The 21,316-nt window shown below is 34.1% G+C and overlaps 2 protein-coding genes across 2 annotated transcripts in view; one reads left to right on the top strand and one right to left on the bottom strand.

The window, feature by feature from the left end:
- Positions 1-8,629, bottom strand: part of LOC145663612 (N-acetylated-alpha-linked acidic dipeptidase 2-like) — a 68,871-nt gene extending 60,242 nt beyond the window's left edge. Inside the window, exons 1-4 of the mRNA XM_081729720.1 lie at positions 8,474-8,629; positions 5,535-5,661; positions 2,169-2,325; positions 238-372 (exon numbers count right to left, since the gene is read on the bottom strand). Of these exons, the coding sequence (XP_081585846.1) occupies positions 238-372; positions 2,169-2,325; positions 5,535-5,661; positions 8,474-8,531 (477 nt within the window). The 5' untranslated portion in view covers positions 8,532-8,629. The remainder of the gene's footprint in view (positions 1-237; positions 373-2,168; positions 2,326-5,534; positions 5,662-8,473) is intronic.
- A 9,119-nt stretch (positions 8,630-17,748) lies between these two features.
- The window catches only part of LOC145663611 (N-acetylated-alpha-linked acidic dipeptidase 2-like), a 59,632-nt gene continuing 56,064 nt past the window's right edge, over positions 17,749-21,316 (top strand). Inside the window, exon 1 of the mRNA XM_081729719.1 lies at positions 17,749-17,887. Within this exon, the coding sequence (XP_081585845.1) occupies positions 17,830-17,887 (58 nt within the window). The 5' untranslated portion in view covers positions 17,749-17,829. The remainder of the gene's footprint in view (positions 17,888-21,316) is intronic.

Genomic DNA, 21,316 nt, shown 5'->3' with positions numbered 1-21,316 from the left:
ATGCTTTTTTACCATTTCGTTTCTCATTGCTATCGAGACACCATTCTCGGCCTTAACACCATCCGAACGGAATATTGCATAAGAGTATTTTTTATAAACTACGTACGAGTTCATAGTTAAAGAGATCGTAGAGTGTTTAATGAGCAAAGTACTACTATAATATAATTAGTCTTTAATGCTGTAAATAAGAACGTTAAGAACAAGAATACATTCTACAAAAAAACAAGATTATTTTACCTCTACGATTCCAGTCGCTGAATATGCGTTGAATGTTGTGGTTACGTCATCATTGTTTTCCTCTTCGGCCCCAAGAGGAGGTTGTTGAGGTTGCGACACAGAAACTACAGCTCCTGTCTCGTCCAGGACGATCACCTAAAATACATATATATTCTTAAAATATGTAAAATATTTTCATTTGTTAATATAGCCAATTTCTTTTATCACCAATGTCACCATAGGATTTATTTTTGTTACTTTTGCTTTCGTAATATAAAAAGATGCAGAATTCAGGTTCCTCTGCCTGTGGGCAAATGATGGCAAATTGTTAGTTAGCCAACATTCAGCTTAAACTTCGTTGGGCCGACTGATTTTTTTCAACTTCGTTTCTGCATTTGCCGAGTCTCGTTCTAGATTGCGATAATTGTCATAGCGAGTTATAATTGTTTGTTGTATTTTTTTCAATTGTGTTACAATCCACAAATTTTGCAAAGACCGATCCGCAATGAGAACTGGTATGTGTCTTTTTAAATTCGAGACGACACGAAAAATTACTGAGATTTCGTGGGCAATACTAGTTAACGCAAGTCTTAGATCTCAAGCACTGTTTAATGTTAGGTGATTCATAGTATAAACACTATAAATTAATAAAGTGATACGAACGCAATGAAGAGAGTTTATCAAGGTTGATAGATGCGCGAGTCATTACACAATGTACACTAGACTCTCGCTAATTTGGCCTCTCAGTAATTCGGCGCACATCCAACCAAAAACACGTGCACAATTAATTATCGTGAGCATGCGCAACAATGCTTAGTTAAACAATGCTTTATATACTGTACGTATTCGAAATTGTATCATTCTTTACAGTTCGGTTGCGTGATAAAGCATGCCACCGTCGCGTATCATCATTGCGACAGTTAAAACTTAGGAACATGTTTCATAATGAGTGATACTACTCAAGGACTAAGTTTAATTTGAAAATTAATGTATATATTTGGATTTAATAAAGCATATCTCTATGTTTTAAAATTATATCCTTCGATTTAATAAAGTACAATATATTATATCCCCTATGTTTTCAAAATAAATAAAAAACAAGATAAATAAATCAAATAAATATCAGACCCTCAATAATCCGGCACTTCCGCTACTCCGGCACCCATATGTGCCAGGACTTGCCGGATTAGTGAGAGTCTAGTGTATTCCAATTATAAATATGGTTTCAATGTTATTATATCAACCCTTCGTGGATCTCTCGAAAGGACTTTCGTAACTTGTATGTGAAATTAGGGGAAAAATAAATGCATAAATTTTCTACATAAATTTACAAAAGAGAACAAGATAAACTTATTTCTCGTCTGGTCTCGTCTCGTAAGCAACACTAGTCCGTAGTAACACTTTGTTTTTACTAGATTGTTTTACATACTTAATGAAACGCTTGAACTGTTCCTGTTGAATTTTGTTATTCACCCCGATTATCAAGCAGGTTACACTGAGAAAAATCCGTTCTCTGGACAGCGGTATATTGTACAAATATACGGAATCATCTTGTTTACTACAGAAATCAGTACGGAGCATACATTATCCGTATGCTACATAGGCACTGCCCTTAGATGTTATATCATGCCGTTGCAGGATCTCTGATATCTAACAGTCTTCCTCTATTACATACATATATGTTTGTTACCTTAGTCAGCCATATATTATATACGTGTATCTGTATCTGAGATCGTGACCGCCTCCAAAAACTACAGGAATTACGCATGTAACCTACCTTTTCAAGTACGCCAACTACAATTTTTTTCTCAGTGTAGGTTGCAATGGTTGATGTTGTATTTATTAGCATTTATGAAAGTAGCATCATTAGTCTAAATTGGCTACATAATAGGCTTATAATAGATAAGTCTATAATAACAGTTACTTTTTCTACAGATACCAAAGTACCTCACCTTGTTGGGATTGTCGTTGTCAGGGTATGACAGGAGAACATCATATGAGTAGATTTTTGCAGTATCGAATCCATTGTCGAGAAAATGCTGTTGGAACTGCTCTGCCGTTATAGCACTCTGCGATGTTCCCGCTAAGTGCGGCACCAAAGTCAAATTCCTTATTAAAAAAAAAAAAAATAGCATTTTAAACCTTGATATTATGAACCGAAACGTCTGGCTATTCCATAAAGTGAAAGATGCCTTACCAACATAGGAAAAACCTAAAGGCAAGATATATATATATATATATATATATATATATATATATATGAGAGAGAGAGAGAGATACAGTATTAACCAAGAAAAATCAAAAATCGAAATATACAGTGAATTGTTGTATTAAATTACACTTATTAGTATACGTAATATTAGACCTAATGATAAAAATTTTCTAATTCGTAAAAAATTGTTTGATTTGTTCGTTGTTTTTACATCGTTGTTGTGTCGTCAACTTTACGAGTTGTAATGGATGTCGGATAGAAAGATAGTTTCATAAAATGAAAAATCTAATTCTTTACTTCTAGAAAATACATACATGTATGTTAGAAAAATATAATGTACCTTTTCCCTTTGATAACGGAAAATCAAAATATTGATGTTTCATCAGTTTCAGACACGTGATATGTTACTGTCCTACATTTAATGTAGTTTCATAATATATGAAATGTGGGGCTACGGTAGAGTAATTACTATAAATTTTTGATTACCCAATATTCCAAAGTTTGATTGAAATAAATCACTGAAGCAAATACTGAAAATTTTTTTCGAAATAAGCATTTATTCACATATTCATTTTCAAAGGAGATTAAGTTGTAAGTGATGTACAATGTAACTGTGCAACTGTTCTTCCAATTTAAAAAAAGAAAAATGTGCAAAGCTACAAAGAAGAAGAAAGGTATAAAGCAATAAGTAAGCCACACACAATAAGTAACCTCATTTTAATTTATAAAATAAAGAGATAATGCTTTTTTGATTATAGATGTATTTTTCTACAATACAGTTAATGTATTCTGGTTTATCATTCTTTTACACAATTATTATATTATAATTATTATTTTTAAGTTATAATTAAATTATAATTATATTTTTTTATATAATAATATATTATTATATTAATAAATATATAAATTATTATATATTTTTTAACTTTAGCTTTGTATTATAATACAAAGTTTTCCTGACTACAATCTTAAAGCTAGAATTTATAATAATGAACTGAACTTGTTACTACTATATATACTATTTCAAACAACATGGAATAACTACAACCCATAAAATTGTTTGCACACTACTCTGAAATTAGTTGTATCATAACTGATAAATTAAGATTGGTTTACATAAAGATGAATAACTTAATAAGCTTTAATGATGAGGAATTACTATTTGACATTCGATATTTGTGAAGAACGGAAAATTTTCCGGAAAGGTGTACGTAGTGGAAAAATTTCCACCTTATATCACTACGTAACATCTTAATTCGATAAACTTAAAAAAAAAAAAAAAAAAAAAAAAAAAAACCATTTCAGTTTATAGTCCTTTTGCAAAGGAAAATTTAACATAGAATTCGAATCCGGAACAAACACAAAAAATCAAATCCACGTATTCATTCCTTTGGAAAGCTTAGACTAGAATGTTAATTGTATATTTAGTGTAATGTATTATTCATTTTAAACTGTGTATAGCGTATTAGTTCTATCATGAGCTGTAAAATAAAACAAACTGCTTAGAGCAACAATTTATCTTGCAAAATTTAAATTTTGTCCCTATTTCTCGAACAAGTGAATTTCGTTTCACATTAAGAAACTACGTTAGAACGCGAATTCAAAACTGAAACCGGAAGCAGTAAATCTCTAACACCCGGTTGTAATAGAGAGATAAAGTTAGAAGCGGAACTTATTCTTGGAACGCTGAAGCCGTACCAAGAATTCATTCATCGCTATATCTTACAGTTTTTCCTCTACGAATACTAATATTAAAACCAGGTTCTACTATTTCCGGTTTGCAATAGAGGAATAAAGTTGGAGGTGGAACATTCTTGCAGTATTGAATCCATATAAAAATCTGCTTTTCACTAGCTATTACAGTTTTTTCTACTATAGTGATCAGTATTGAAACCGAAAATCGTATAGATTTCAATGCTTCCTGCTTGAGTAGAGGAATAAAAGGTAACAAGATGAATCATATTCTTGGATCCTGAAGGAATTTCTCGCTTTCTATATTATCATTTTTACAAACTAAAAAAAATGAATGTTGAAATTGAGAGTGGTAACAAATTTCTACCGCTTCCAGTTATATTACAGATGTTAGAGTGCAGTTGAAATATGTCTTTTGGACAAAAAATGGATTGCAGAAGACCGCTTCTCACCATCTACTACCATTTTTGCTGTACAGTGATCAATGTTGAAACCGGAAATGGGTTATTTCTACCTCTTTTGGTATCAAAAATGGAATGAAATTATTTTTTTCAGTTTAACGTCCCACGATTATGTCCGTTAAGACTAAGGGAGAGGATAATAAAACAAGTAGAGAATGATGATTGAAGATTTGGTGGAATAAGAATGTGTGAGGAAGTGGGAGTACCCATGGATACAATATTGTCCTCCACAAACTTACTTACCAGAGATCGAACCTGGGACCCCACACACCAGAGGGTAAGCACTCTAATACTAAGCCACCATGTCCTCCACACTTTTGGTTTAAATAGAGGGTTGAGAAAGAATATGAGGTAATAGTATACATGAGAACCCCCTGATCTGCGTTTCTTCTGTGTTCTATTACCACTTCTACATGAAATACCATAAATCTTCTACGTAGTGCAATAGTAAGAAGTATCCATGTGCACAAGACATGCGTTAAATTCCCCCTCCCCCCCCCACACACACATAGTCATAGATAAAGTACAAGGGTACTACACATGCAGATATAAAGCACAGGTACGTTCTTTTTTATTTTCGTATCAGTCGATAAGTACATAAAAGACGCTTTGTTACCCCTTTTGTAAGTTCGTACATACTCAATGAATAATCCCTAAAAGTATGAGCGTCCTGCTCCTTCGGGAACTGATGCAGCTTCATGTATACCATATCCAAAGAGGAGACCTATTCTTGTAACGCTGAATGAATTGCAGTAAACTCTCTCTCGTTATCACTTGCCATTTTGCTCTAATACCTGTCGACAGACGGACTGATACGTAAATAGACGGACGGAAATAGCCGTTCTATAAAACCTCCGACACTTCTACATAGCATAGCTTGTAAGTCTCATAATTATATATTAAATAATATAAAATACCAACATCCGTACATTCACATGTTAGAATTAACTCACCTTAAATAAGTACGTATATTGTCAGCACTAACTTCATTTAGAAATGAGTCAATAATGTCAGCTCTGCCTTCAAGATGATAGACGTCATTAGGTGTATTTGGAATCCCATATCGGCCTAGGGTAAGTCCTGTAAGAATGTTTATATATAATTTAATCTTTGCATATCGATGTAATCAGTGTACATACTTCTAGGTGATATTGCAGAAGTATCGTTTAAAAAGCTACTAAAGTTGGGTAATTAATCTCAAATTGTTTTGCAGATAACTCCTAACATGTGAAAATTTTTAATGTAGAAAGCATATTCATACACACTATTACCTCGCAGTTCGCTATGCTAAACTATCGATATATATGCTAAAATAGCTTCACTATTTACGTTTCTTGATCACCTTTATTCCATTTTACCACCACATAACCAATGTTAAAAACCTGCGCAATCTTTATTTTTTTAGCACATTTATTTGTATGGTTCATCTATTTTATTTGAAACGAATTGGAGTTTTTCGGAACAAAGTTTAATATTATGCACACTATAACATTATTAGAATTATAAAATTTTAATAGTTTGATTTTACTGATACCTTCTTCAAATCTATTTGCGTGGCACCCAAGGTTCGTATATACACTACTTCATGAAAGTTTCACTTCCCTCGGTAACCAAAAGTGTGGATGTAATATCTAAGTCGCAGCCTCGGTAGCTAAGTCGGCTATTGCACAAAAATTGTTAGAAGACAGTTAAATTGTATTAAACATCGAAAATTGTTCCACTAAAAAATGTGGTCACGACAGAAGGTGTAACCAAAATCGCCCGTATTAAACAAGATTATTATAAAGTAAAATCATTGTAGATAATAAAAATAACGGCGCCAGGGATGTCCATGCACTATAAAGAATGAAGCCAGTGTAAAAGAAACCAAAAATAACACTTGTATTAAACAAAAAAAAAAATAATAATAATAATAATAATAATAATAATAACAAAACGGAAGCTCGAGAAACCCAACCAACCTTAACACCATGGATACGAACTTCTTTATGAAGTGACCAGCAGTCTCATGAAATATTTTTTCCTTTGTCGGTATATGTTCACCGCACCTGTACTACACTTCTTAAAAGCAATTATTTTGTTGCGTTCTTTTTATTTCACTTACAGTCAGTTAATTATTATTTAACGCAATAAGTAATATAACATCATTAGTTCTTAAACAGGCCATTTTCAAAGCACTCGCCTTCTACTTTCGCCCAGCGACGAATGAAATGTTTCCATTAGGAAACCTAATCGATTTCGTTGGTCGATTTGATGAAATCGACCGCAGAAAATAGAACATTTTTCAATTCAGTCGCTAGTCTAGTCGCCTTTTACTAGCAGGCGACTCAATCAAAGTTCTATTTACACAGTCCACTAAGTTGAAAGTGATGCCATTCAATTAAATCGACCACCAATCGTCAAGTGTAAACGCCTCTTTCAGGTTTGTAGCCAAGACTCATACATAGTCAATGATCTTTGGTCTAGAGTTATTTGATTGGTTGATTGCTGCCTCTGATTAATTCCAAATTTTAGACTTGAAATCTTATACATAATTATTGAAACCTATTTATATATGCCAACAATTTCACGCTTTGAATCTTATGCTTGTGGTTATGACTCATGGTCTGTGGTTATGACTATGGAAAAATTAGGGAGTTGAAACATGATAGGTACATCATAAAATCGACTTCACCAACAATAATTTCACTCTGTAATCACCATTGAAGGGTAGGAGGGCCATTATGCGGTGAAGCAACCAAATGTATAGAAGTATCTACTCGAATCCTTGAGAATATTTATCAAATTTTACTTCATAGCAATTCCAAAAATCAAAGGGTGTTTTTAAGTACTCCTGCCAAAATTTGAGAAGGATACACCATGCTCTATGTCCTATGAAAGAGAATGGACCCTTGCACTCAATCATATAAACACATAATGCAATAAAATTTCATCAAATACCAAATACCAAAAATAATTGTCTTACATTACTTGACTTACAATTGAGGCCTATTCCGGAAGAAGGGCACATAGACCGTTTCCGTGAATGGAGAAAATGAGTCTTAAAGATTTTATCAGAGCATATAACAATAACATATGCTCTGATAAAATCTTTAAGGCTCATTTTCTCCATTCACGGAAACGGTCTATGTGCCCTTCTTCCGGAATAGGCCTCAATTACGATACATGTCTGTGGACAGTCGGGGAGGGTCAGCCAAAAGCAACAGAAGAAATTCGACCTCTTCTACCGTTGTCACTGGTTCTAAATTAATTATCATTCAAAATTTCTGAACTGAGCTCTCTCGTGACTAGCAGTTAGCGTACGTGCCTTTAACGTGGGAGATCCGGCTTCGATTTCCAGCGGGAGTTCGTGATCCAAATCCCCCTTTAAGTTGTGTGTCCCCTTCTCATATAGCCTCACTGCTGAAAGGGATGCTAAACTCAAAATCAAAAGTTTAGAACTGAATAGGTTTAAGTTACTGTACGATCATAACTTTCCTTTGTAACATTAGGATATACAACAAACCAGTGGCGTATGCAGACTATCATCAATGGAATTAAACACTCAATGTCATATACTTTCATGGCAAGCGTGATTTCTGTATTGGTTTATGTTGGCATAATATTTTGCTCAAGGAGGTTTAAACCCAGAATCCCCTTTGAGTACGACATTGCAATAGACCTTTATTGGAATTAAAGGGAGACCTGTAATTTTGGACCATTTACGATCACTACAATACAGTGGCGACTCCATGCGACGAAGTTTGAACCTAAGTCAATCATTAATATACAGTTTGCCTTTTGCTTTTATTATTATTATTCATTACAATTATTATCAAAGATAGTGCCACGATGCAAATTTTACTTAGGTTGGCAAACCCCAAACAAAAGTAAATAAGAATATACACTTTACCTGCAATGAAAACGCTAATTCCAAGGGAAACACCAAATATCAATGGAGTCGCAACCATTGTTAATGTTTAAAACAAAACTCCCATCTGCTTTAAGCTTCCAAATGATTCCACTTATAGAACCTTCTATTGTCTAAAGTTTAATAGGCAGCCACAGAGTACTTACAAATAATGTGTCAGCAACATTGATTTATTATTATTTTATTTTTATCATATTTTTATAGACTTGATCAATCTTCCTGATGATACGCAAGATTTAGTGTATTATGTAAAAAAGTAATTATGATTACTAGACAAGAAACAACTCAAGGGTAATTCAGATACTGAAATCTGCTTATCTACAAATCAGGAATAATGTCAACAAGTTGACATAACTTCAAGATTGTCAACATGATATTGTGATCTTGTTGGATTCGGCAAATACAGCTGACAGATGACGAGAAGAACCCTAGCAGAAGTAGTGTGACATAGGTATGGGCTCGCCCACTTTTCGCAGGGGTTTTCAGATGATACCACGGAATAGCTCACAGATAACTACCCGGAGTAGCAGACGACATCTAAGTATAGACCACACCTCAAAAACCGAAAATGGACTTGACTGTGTCGTTGACCTTTCCCCGCTTACCCTTTTTTTTTTTTTTTTGGTTCTCGTCATCTGTGAGCTGTAGGTAGTTTTTGCAGACAAAATTCTTTTCGTTATGTTTTTTTTGAAGATACAAGACATATGGAGAATCAAATAAAACTATTATCGTATTTGTGTGCTGGAAGAACAAGAATTGATGGAGCTTTTGCGAGATGCTTGTTCTTTACGAATGAACATATGCATCCCTCGTCATCATTGTAAGAATGGAGGTCGAGTAGACAAATGAACAATGCAGTCAATCGATTATCAGAATAAATAAACTCGTTGCTGGTAGTTGAAGCTGTTAGTCTCGTACCTCAAGTATATGAAGTTAACATCATGAATATTTTTTAAATTAAAAATTCTTGTATTCGAGGTTAAACCAGGACACACCCACAGGGGAGTATTCTACCAGATCCCATCCCCCCAAAACGTCCTAATTCAACATATGTTTGTATAATTTCTCAATAAAACTATATTTGTTTAACAGGAAAATAATTTATGTAGGATGAAAATTTTATCTTACTTTTTCTCTTATAAAAACAATCTAGTTCTATCATTTTCTTTCTGAAAGTATATGTGGAAGTATTTTTCAATTAGTTATTGTCTTTCCAAGTGCAGAATAATATTACCTGACCAGGACATTAGTGCGGTTTTTGGAGGATAGCGCTGCTGTTGTGTTTACATCAGTTTCTAGGTAAGCGCGGTGGGACAGCGGAGCGGAGAGCGTCACTCTGCAGTGTATCCAACGATTTTTGAAAGTTACAGTTTACATGTTATTAAGTAGCCTATTTCTTTGCGCTTAATAAAGAACGCCATAAACTATATAGTAGTTATTGAATGCAGGAATGGTTCATCATTCTTGCAATAATGCAGATGTATTGTGTATAATGACGTATGTACGGAAATTAACAATTTAAAAACATAGCACGTAAATGTGTATAAAAATTGATTACGTTTTATTCGATTTCATTATAGAACAGGTGCAACCTGAAAACTCAGGAATGACGATGCCAATTACTAAAAGGTTAATGTAGGATTGATAGCTTAGAGATTTGCACAATACATTAGAAGTTTAAATCAAGTTAAGGTTCGCGATTCTTGTGTTTGTTTTAAGGGTAAGTTTATCGGTTGACAAATAAATTATTTTTTCGAGTTTTAACCAAGAATGAATTCCGATACGTTTCCACTCGAGAAGTATGGAAGTTCTCTCCGTTGGTCTATTGGCTAGCGCATGTACCTTTGCTGTATGTTGTTCTGGGTTGAAATCCAAGTGAGAGCCCAAAAATTAATTTTACAATCCTTCATTTTCATTAGTCATCTGTCTCTTTTAGCATAAAGAGCATAATCATGGGACGTTAAACTAAAGAAATTTCATTTCATTTTTTGAATATAAACATTTTGGAGAAAAGGAGGTGAAGAATTTTTCCTTCATTTTCTTTAAAGGGCTATTGGATAGCTTGTCTTTCGGGATTGACTTGTAAAATCTTATTACAATGCATCTTTCTTCTAGGATTATTATCGAAATCTAGCCTTTTGGTAAATGTGGAATAAAAGTATTGATAAAACATGAGCGTATGAGTAATGTAAGCGTAAGTATAATTGCTTCAACACATAATAAATTCACAACTTTTATTTATTTCACAACTTTCATAAATTCCCCTTGAACTCCGTCTGAATTTCTTTCAAACTCTAGGTTTCAGGCGACAAAGAATTAACACTACTGTTTTCACACACAAAATAATTTTGAAACTTGGGAGAGGTACCTTGAAAATATGTTTTGCGTTTTATTTTTTAATATGTAATTATGTTTTTTCTGAATTTCACAGAAGTTATAAGAAACATTCAATTGTCGGGTACCCCACTTAAAGTTTAATTGCTCCCCTACCGCCCGCAATGTAACATTGGCTATATTTCTTTTAAATAAAGTTTCCAAATATGGCAGAAATACTGGATTTTAAAATTATTAAACCATGCTAAATAATGACAGGTTAGACATCAGAGAAAGTTAACCTTATCTACCATCTCAATCAAGGGCGGATCCAAGTCTCCTTCGGAGATGGTTAGGAGTGTAGCGGTCAAAGATTATCAATTTCTCTCTGACCGAACCTCAGCACATCCGAAAATAATTTCAATACAAAAGAATGTTGTTACTCAAGATACTCCTTAGACAATTGATCGGAGATCACATGTTCCAACTTGCTCTCAATTTCGAATACGTCTTACCTCAAAACTATACAACAAAACTTACTTTAAACAATGAAAGCACAGTTGCCAAAGTATAACTTTGATTTACAAAGATGAACTTATAGGTTTTGTTAATAGGAGAAGTAGGAATTCGTTACACTCGAATGCTACAAAATTCTTAGTGTTTCTTTGTACAACACTGAGGTTAGTTTATTAGCAAGTTATTACCAAATTAATATGGAGGTTGCATGTGCTTTGTTTGCAAGTCCTTTAAAATGTTCTGGAAGTAACTTACATAACTTTTGAAACAGTGTATGCCATAACTGAAACATATGGGTGAAGTGGTTTATTATGAACAGGACAAAAATAACTGTGATAGATTATTTACAAGTAATCTAGTTAGAAACACTGTTGTTCGTATTTTAGTTCCAAAACCGACCGCCCGCACTCGTTCGCTGGTCAGGTAATACCCGTTTAATACCACATAGCTTAGTATTGTACCCCCCCCCCATATAGTTTGGACCCCTTCCAACAACAATTTCTGTGTTGCGCGCCTCAGTTAAACTGATGTCGAACAACAAAAATACTGTTGTCCTTATATAAAATCTCAAATAGCTAAGTGTGTGAGGTTTTATACTCATCAATATATTTTGCAGGTTTAACTACAAAATCTGTTAGCCTCAAAAACATTTTTAACCTAAAAGAAAAAAAAAACTAATCTCAGCGCATACTTTCGTGTATGGGATATAAAATATGGATATCTACTCTTAAAGTCATCGGAACGCTTGATGATCTTAACTGATTGATTCCATTAACAAATTTGGTCGAGATAATAGCTACAGCTGTCTATTGAAAAAAAAAAATTCGCTTACGTTCAAAAATTATCTTCTGGAGATAATACACTGACGTATATACATTAATAAGGGAAGTATGTGAAGTGGTACGTAGGGATCTGCATGTGTTATATATCGTTGGAAAGGGCATATCAAGTACATCTTACATATGAAATATCTCGCTTGAATGGTGTCTGTAGGGGACGCAGCGGCCGTTTGAAAATCTGAAAAAATACGAAGCTATGATGTAATTCTTTGGAGACGTGGTGTATATATAAGTTTAAAAACTAGCTGAATACGAATCCGACATCAAATGTTTACAAATCAAAATGGCGGAACCAATGTGGCAGACACAAATTACAAAAACCAAGTTATGGATCTGAAAATGAGTATATAGAGAAATTCGACGTCGCTTTGAATGAATCGGATAACAAAATTGTAAAATTCAAAATGACGGACAAAATGCAAAACACTGCTATGGAACTGAAAGCGGGTATATAGAGGGTTTCGTAGTTGCGGAGTACAAATCCAATGTTAAAAATGCAAAACGCAATATGAGGGATACAATATGACGGACAAAAAGGTTAAACCATATGTACAGAACGGACATACGTGATTATTATGCATGTAGTAGAAAATATGGATAGTACATAAAGGGGCAAGTAGGAGCACGCTATATTTTACAATAAACAGGGTGCGTCTTTGCTATACAAGCATGCCAAAATTGAGCCACTGAATGAAGGAAAGTTTTTGTGGTGCACATGAAAGTTTTGTTTGCAAACAGATTGCAATCATAGACAATAATTATTTTACTGACAACTTCCTCCCCCGACTCCGAAGAGATATGCGAGGATCGGCATGTGTTATATGTCGTTGTAAAGCTCAGATGTCAAGGGTGTTAATTTTTCTTTCGACGAGCTTATTTATCATAACTGCAAGCAGAAAAAATTCCGCAATGCATGTTCTTATATATTTTGTCGTAAAAGCCTGTGTTACACCTGTTTTTTTTTTTAACTCTGCCATTATCATTATTCATTCTACACTCTTTCCCTCATCCTCTCACATGCATGTTATGCACAGGAGTGCGTACCTAGGGGCTACAAGTGTAAACGGTGTAGTGTGATACCAGAAAGACAGTTGTCGAAGTATAAGGCATATTTTTACTCCAAAACACGCACATTTTTACTGTCATCCCAATGTTTCAGTTCTATACCACTGTTTTGGATTTTGTCCGCCATCTTGATCCACCATTTTGATCCACTTTTAACATAGCGATGTCGAATATCTCCATATAGCCAATTTCAGATCTGTTTTTTTTTTTTTTTTTTTTGTATTTGCGTCCGCCATGTTGGATCTGCCATTTTGATTTGTAAATATTTGATGTCAGATTCGTATTTGGCTACCTTTTAAATCTATACATACCACGTCTCAAAACAATTATGTCACAACTTCCTATTTTATCCAGGTTTTGTGATGTTTCGGAGCGTGCCTTGTTTGGATTTTTAAATGGTCGCCACGTCCCATTCAAGCGAGATATTTGCATGTGAGGCGTACTCAATGTGACCTTTCCAACTATATATAACACATGTAGATCCCCGCGTACCACTTCATGTACTTCCCTTGTACGATTACAATCTTATAAGATGCCTAAAAGTAAGCTTAAAATAGGATAGGAATATAAGGTGATATTGTGAGGTCAGCATACAAACAATTCAAGAATACAGACTTTTATTACATAGTATTATAATTTGAAAATGTTAAGGATGGATAGAAAACGACATTAGGCCACTCGAAAGACCTTTTTCATTACGATCGGGCAGTGAAACCTTATAAGAGTACGTTGCTAATAACTTTATCCTTCCATCTGTTACTCTGCTCAGTAATTGTTGATTGGAAATGTTTTTTCGATTCTCTCTCTCTCTTTTTTTTTTTTTTTTGCGATAGATAGCTAGAACAATTATCTTTTCCGAGTTCGTTAACGAAGTCAATCCGTTAACAAGTTAACGGGTAACGGCGATTTTAACGGTGGCTATCTATAGCTCATATTGCGTACATGTAAGCGCAATTTTGAGCTTTGCTTCTTGCAATAGATTGCTAGAGCGATTATCTCTGCCGAATTCGTTAATTGAGACCATCCGTTAACATATTAACTCATAACGATTACTTTAATATCGCATACATATAAGCAAACTTTTGAGCTTTGTTTCTTGCAATAGATAGCTAGAGCGATTATCTCTGCCGAATTCGTTAATTGAGTCCATCCGTTAACATATTAACTCATAACGATTACTTTAATATCGCATACATATAAGCAAAATTTTGAGCTTTGTTTCTTGCAATAGATAGCTAGAGCGATTATCTCTGCCGAATTCATTAATTGAGTCCATCCGTTAACATATTAACTCATAACGATTACTTTAATATCGCATACATATAAGCGAAATGTTGAACTTTGTTTCTTACAATGGATAGCTAGAGCGATTATTTCTGCCGAGCACGTTAATGAAGTCAATACTTTAGAGTGTTAACCGGCTAACGATGGCTATCTATAGCCATACATGTAAGCCTTGCATGATTCTCTTTAATGTCTTCCCAGAATTTATTATTTTTTATAGAAGTAATACTTATTTAAGAAAGAGTAGTAAAGAAAACAATCTAGGAGAACCATCCAGAAAGAAGGAGCGCTATGGTGTGCATGTGTGGAAAAGGTTTACGGTACACAAAATACATATTTTACTGTACTTTACAATATGTTCGCCATATACATTCAGGTGCTTGCCATAGCGTCATAGCAGTGTTTCTATATTGTTATTGTATTCTGATTCGGTGCCGCGGTGGCTCAGTGGTAGAGCGTTCACCTCTGGCGCTTGGGGTTCCGGGTTCGATCCCAAGCCCCCCAAGTGAACTTTATGGTGGACACCGTGTGGTGGACACAAACACCGTGTGCGTGGGTTTTCTCAGGGTTCTCCCGTTTCCTCCCACTTTCTTCATTCCACCATTTCATTCATTACTCATCATCACCGTCTCCTTTAGCCTAACCGGCATAACCGTGGGACGTAAAGCTCAAAGATTTTTTTTTTTTTTTTTTTGTATTCTGATTCCAATGTATTCAAAGCGTTTTTGAGTTTACCAGCAGAAGGAAACTGTTTCCCAGTTCATTCTTCCGGTTATTGCAATAATTAGAAATGAAACAATTCACTCGACGCACTACACAATTGTTAGAATTTTCAATTTTCTTACAATGTTCATGGTTCATAACCCTATTGCGTTCATGTATACGTCTCCTGCGTCTTCTCACCGTTTGGCTCAAACTGACAGGTAAGTTGGTGGGTGAAGTGTGCTACATGATACAGTCGAAAATGTTCCTATGCGTGTATTATCACAACTTCCCTTTTATGTTGTCCCCACTCCTGTCCGTCTGTATCATTTACGAAAGGCATCTCTCTCCGCTGTGATTATGAGATTAACCTCGGTATAGTTAATCACTTGGGCTTTGCCTGTCCATATTCTACATTCAGTTCCCAATTCTACTCTGTCTGGTATGCTACATATGATCTTGCTCCTTTTAACCTGGGTTCCATTCTTTTCATGGCATTGTTTTGTTCTCTAAAATGTCTTCCATTCTATCTTTCATTCTATCGAATATTCTCCTACATTCCATAATTTTCTTTTCTTCTGCTGCCCAGTGTATTTTCCCAACTTTTCTTCACTGCGAGTAGTAATGATCTCTATTCAACTTTTGATCCACGGTCAAATAAGTTTATGGTGGACAACACCGTGTCCGTGAGTTTTCTCGGTGTACTTCCGTTTCCTCCCATATTCTCACTTTACCAGCTTTTCCATTATCATTCACTTGCCTTAATTATCGTCTTCCTTAGCCTAAAGATCATAATCGTGGGAAGTTAAACTAAAAGATTTAATTTCACTTGAAGTTAAGTTAATGAATTGAATCAGAATTAGAAAAGACTTTAGAATGTTTCGGGCAATTTAACAGTATTACACAGTGTTGCACAGTTTCATAGAACCAGAAATGTAAACAAAAAATGTACTTTATTATCGTATACTTAGGGGTAATGGAATTTCGTGGCAGGTTTGTATCTTACTGATGAAAGATAGCGCATATTTGAGGCGGCTAGTATCAAAAGCCGCGAAATCCATTTTTAACCGAAATTGAGTTTTATACCGCTTGTTATATGATTCATCTAAAGGAGTTTCATGGAAACAGAATTTTGTTTAAAAGCTTAATATTTCATACTAAAAAACTAATTCAAATATGGAACTTTGTACGCGTGCATATGGAGCTTCACTGCACGTTTTGTGGGATTACTCGAAGCTAAGAGAAATGGATGTGGCCGATTTTGATACTAGGCGCCTCATTTTATCTTTTAGTTAGATGGAACATTTACAGAACGATGTTCGTTCACCCCTAAAATTGGAAATGCCGTATCATTAGACTGAAACAACGATGTAATGTTTCGAAATATTTTTCGGTTTTTCTTCCTTTTCTTTTTTCATTTTTATTTTGCCATGTCTATCACCTTAACCCATTAGTGCACAGCGTCCGATAAATCGGACGCGTGCTTTTATTCATTTTTCGAAGAAACTGTATGTTTTCAGCCCTTTAATTCTTTGTAGTTCGTGATTCTACTATCTATTCTTCCTAGAATCACGAACTACAAAGAATTAAAGGGCTGAAAACATACAGTTTCTTCGAAAAATGAATAAAAGCACGCGTCCGATTTATCGGACGCTGTGCACTAATGGATTAAAGCCGATAGGCTTTTTATTTGTATAATACATATTAGTAAAATATAAGAAACAAGTCTGAAAAGAAATTACTTCAGTCTTATGATAATCTTACATTCGGCTATTGCCTACAATGAACTAAAAAAATCGTCCGTGTAATTACTATCAGACAAATATTAAACCCAGAATCTATCTGAGACCTGAAATTTGATAATGTGCTATTTCAGAAATAGTGGCGCCACTCTGTTTTACAGATAATTAGACCTGGGTTCGATAGAAAAGGAAATCTTATAGACGGATTCATATCAGTATGCAGTGGCGTATTTACGATTTTGTTTCGGGGGGGCTTTTCTAACTTTCGGGGGGGGGGGGCTATGCCTGAAAATGTGAAAATTCTGCAAGATATTTAATATACTTCACTATAGTAAGTAAGTAAGCCCGGAAGCCCCTCTACATATACCACTGTCAGTATGTATAGTTACATTAGACTTTGATGAGTCATGAATTGTCATTATACAGAGATAAGTATACAATGTCCTTGAACTTGCTAATTATGAGAATGAAATTCTACACATAAACTCATTAGTCATGGCAAATTATTCTGTTACCGTCCTTATTTAACTAATTTCTTGTAACCATGCCAACAACAGTTTGTAAACAAGTGTTATCAGACTTCAATTCAATTGGAATTTTCCCTTTTTCAATTTTCACAATTTCTTTACTAATCCATGCCCCAATTGTCTCATTTATCTTCATAAGTTATTGTTTAGTAGCGTAGAGGCAGGTGATAAGAATTTTTTTGTAGAGATCTGATTAAAAAAAACTGATAACATCTTGTTCTTCTTCTGTCTGTACAGTGATTATTTTGATTGTTATAATCGAAGGTCATTATTATCTAGGTTAGTGTTATGAAATAAAAAATATGTAATTTCTTGTCATCTAGTAATCGTTTATGGACTAACTGCTCGAAATGGTTGGATCAGCGCTTGTTTGGGGTGTGCCAATTGCACTGAGCACGTTTATATGTGGTAGGTAGAAAGTTTATTTCCGTTTTACATAGGGCTGTCAAACCTTACGCTTTATGGTACGTTTTAATTACGTTATATCATTTTCATTTTTTGCGTAAATAAAAGAAATGATAGTTCTGAACACTTTTAACATATTTTTATAAGTTAGTACGGAAAAAACGGTAAGTAGAGGAGCTGATTTCTCATACACTGTTAACTACGCAATTGAACAATGAAACTTAGATTACAGAGAAAGCGCGTATGTTTACGTGTAAGTATAATTTTGTTTGAACATTTTAGTCTTCGTCTGTGAACATTGTCTCGATCCTATGGCAGTTTCGATCGATTGTGATGTACTGTCAGGAACATAAGCTACTGCGAAACAATAAAAGCAGAATATACTGTCAGGAACATAAGTTATTGTGAACTAATAAAAGCGGAATATACTGATGTCAGGAACAGGAGTTGCTGTGAACTAATAAAAGCAGAATATACTGATGTCCGGAACATAAGCTACTGTGAACTAATAAAAACGGAATATACTGTCAGGAACATAAGTTACTGTGAACTAATAAAAGCGGAATATACTGATGTAAGAAACAGAAGTTACTGTGAACTAATAAAAGAGGAATATACTAATGTCAGGAACAGAAGTTGCAGTGAACTAATAAAAGCGGAATATACTGATGTCAGGAACATAAGTTACAGTGAACTAATAAAAACAGAACTCCAAGTGGTTGTGAATTTCGATATGTTCTGCAAGGAATTTCTGAGATTATAAAAAAGAATGTTGGGCTTTTGAGAATTATTATTATTATTATTATTATTATTATTATTATTATTATTATTATTATTATTATTATTACAAATAAGAAAACGGAATTGATAATTTGGCGGCATCCTATGTTAAGTACAAATGACACAAATTATCCAAACACAGATTGACCAAAGTTTGTGCACAGGCGCACATCCAGAAATTTTTGTTGAGAGGGGTCCAAGCTTCGAGGCGGGGGTCTAATACTATAAACCGCTATGTTTATGTAATATTCGACGGGTATTATTCTGCACTCGTAAAGACGATAAGTAATTGTTAAATACTTACATCCATATTTTCAGGAAAAGAATGATAGAACTAGATTGTTTTTATAAGAGAAACAGTACAGCTACAGATGAAGTGTAAGATCAAATTTGCATACTACACCAACAAGTATATTTCTCCTTTAAAAGCGTAATTTGTGAAAACGCTGGGACCTGTTTTAATAAAAAAATCATATATCGACTTTCATCTCCCTAGCTGGAAGTGATTCTGAAATATTCTATTTTTATATCACTGGGTGTTTAATAGGGACGTCAGCAGTGAGGCCGGCACATGCTGTGCATGAAAAATTTGAAATACGACTCTTACAAAAGGAAATGAAATTGAGGTGTATATTCAACAAAATAGGAAATTTAAATGAAACTAGAAAACAAACTGTAATGAATGGTACGAATCACCGCACAAAACTTTCTTGCTTCCAGTTGTTAAAGTAAACCAAGCCATGCTGTATACCGAGTATTACTGAAACATTTAATTATGAAATATGAAGAAAATTATATTAAGGAATTTTCGGTGAATTTTGAAGAACTCATTCTCAAGACTGAACTATGCGTTGTGGATTTTTTTTATAAGAAATAATTTGGCTTGTTACTGAAATATTTATTATGAAGTATCAACAAAATCATCTGAATAAGTTTTAATAAAATCGTTTAGAAAGAGCAAACCCTTTCTTAAAGTTCTGTAGTAAAATCGCTTATACAATAATCAGCGTTGGCTCTTTTAAACCAGTTGTTTTTTTTAAAAAAAGAAACCAACTGGTTTAAACAAAAAAACAAAACAAAAGAAAAAACGAAAAATGCTTTAAATCGTGTGAACCTCATGGTGATGTTTCCACACACCAAACCATCTGCATTAATTTTATCTCTGAAAACCACTTATTCTAGCTTTGGAACTTGTTTTGTACATTGAAAGACAAATTCTGACCAAAACATATCCAATAAATAATAGCGTTACAATTTCGGCAAACTATCTTTGCCTTCATCAGACAAATTATCTCGTACATTATACATCAGACACATTAGATAATGTGTCTGATGAAGGCAAAGATTTTTTGCCGAAACTGTAACGCTATTATTTATTGGATTATGTATGCTTTGGTCAGAATTTGTGTTTTATTATATAGTTGTATCTCCTTTTCACCTTTTAATCCAAGCGCCCCATGTTCAATTCTCGGTCGAACCACAACTCTTCTTTCAAGTGTACACTAAGTAGCGGTTCGGATGCCACTTTAAGCGAGTCTTCTCCTTGATAACCTTGGTATTACATAAGGATGTTAAGCTTAAACATACAAAAGGAAACCAAATTGTATATTTCTGCTTGGCTGAATGCCTGTTGTTTTATAAAGAAGCCAATGTTGCTTAAATATATTGATAGAAAATGGCAAAATTTATTGACTACCTACGTAGCTTCCAACATTAGCTTGGATTGGACTTTGTTTTAATTTTATTGAATGATATACTAAATTTGAAATTTAATACCTCAGTTTTAGAGTAGTGATTATGATACGTTGACCGTAAAATTTTACATGCAAAGCAATAACAGAATTTTAACGTTATTGCTTTGTATTTAAAGTAGTAACACGATTTTTCCCGTGGCTAAGGCAGGAGTTTCCCGATTTAAGAAATTTACTTACCGGACCACCCAACTTTATAATGAAACGGGACAGTCCCGATTTCCGAGTAAACGAATATACTATTGGTGTTGGAGTGAAGTGGGTAGAAACTCCATGCTGCTATTCCAAGTCCAAATGGAGGACAATTTCTCTCGGATGTAAGCCGAGAAGCGATTTGGATTCCGCTTTAAGTTTATGTGACCCCTTCTAGAATAAGCCCGTAGTTGCATAATAACACCGAGGCGAAACGCTTATTTCTGCCATATGCAATATAAATGCATAGAGCAAATTATTTAAACCAAAAGATCTGGTTAAAAAAAAAAAAAAACTGTTTTAAACCAAAAACTCGGGTTTTTGGTTTTTCAATAAAATCCATTGTTCTTGCCAACCCTGACCATAATATAGGGCTTTTACTGAAATAATTGATTTATAAAATAAGAAAAATGTAGGTGGAGCCGTTTTTGAGAAAATCGAAACTTTTTTTTTTTATTTCCATGGTTTACTAAACTATCCTTAATTTTGGGAGGATGGAAAGAAAATTTGAACTTCTCTAGAGAATTTTATGAAAATCATTTATGTTTAAAAAATTTTGTCTCTATACGTTGAACGGCATGGAATGTACACTCATGTCCAAAATGATTGTCGCATATCTATAACTGTCTTCTTGTAAGAATATATTTTGATAATGGCTTTGCAGGGTACTTTTAATGCTGATAACTATGTGTATAATCGAGAAATGTAC

Source organism: Thermobia domestica, chromosome 11 (assembly GCF_964235325.1).
Source record: "Thermobia domestica chromosome 11, izTheDome1.hap1.1, whole genome shotgun sequence".
NCBI classification, from domain to species: Eukaryota; Metazoa; Arthropoda; class Insecta; order Zygentoma; family Lepismatidae; genus Thermobia; species Thermobia domestica.
Note: the sequence above shows the minus strand (reverse complement) of the source record. Positions and strands in the feature narration are given on the sequence as shown.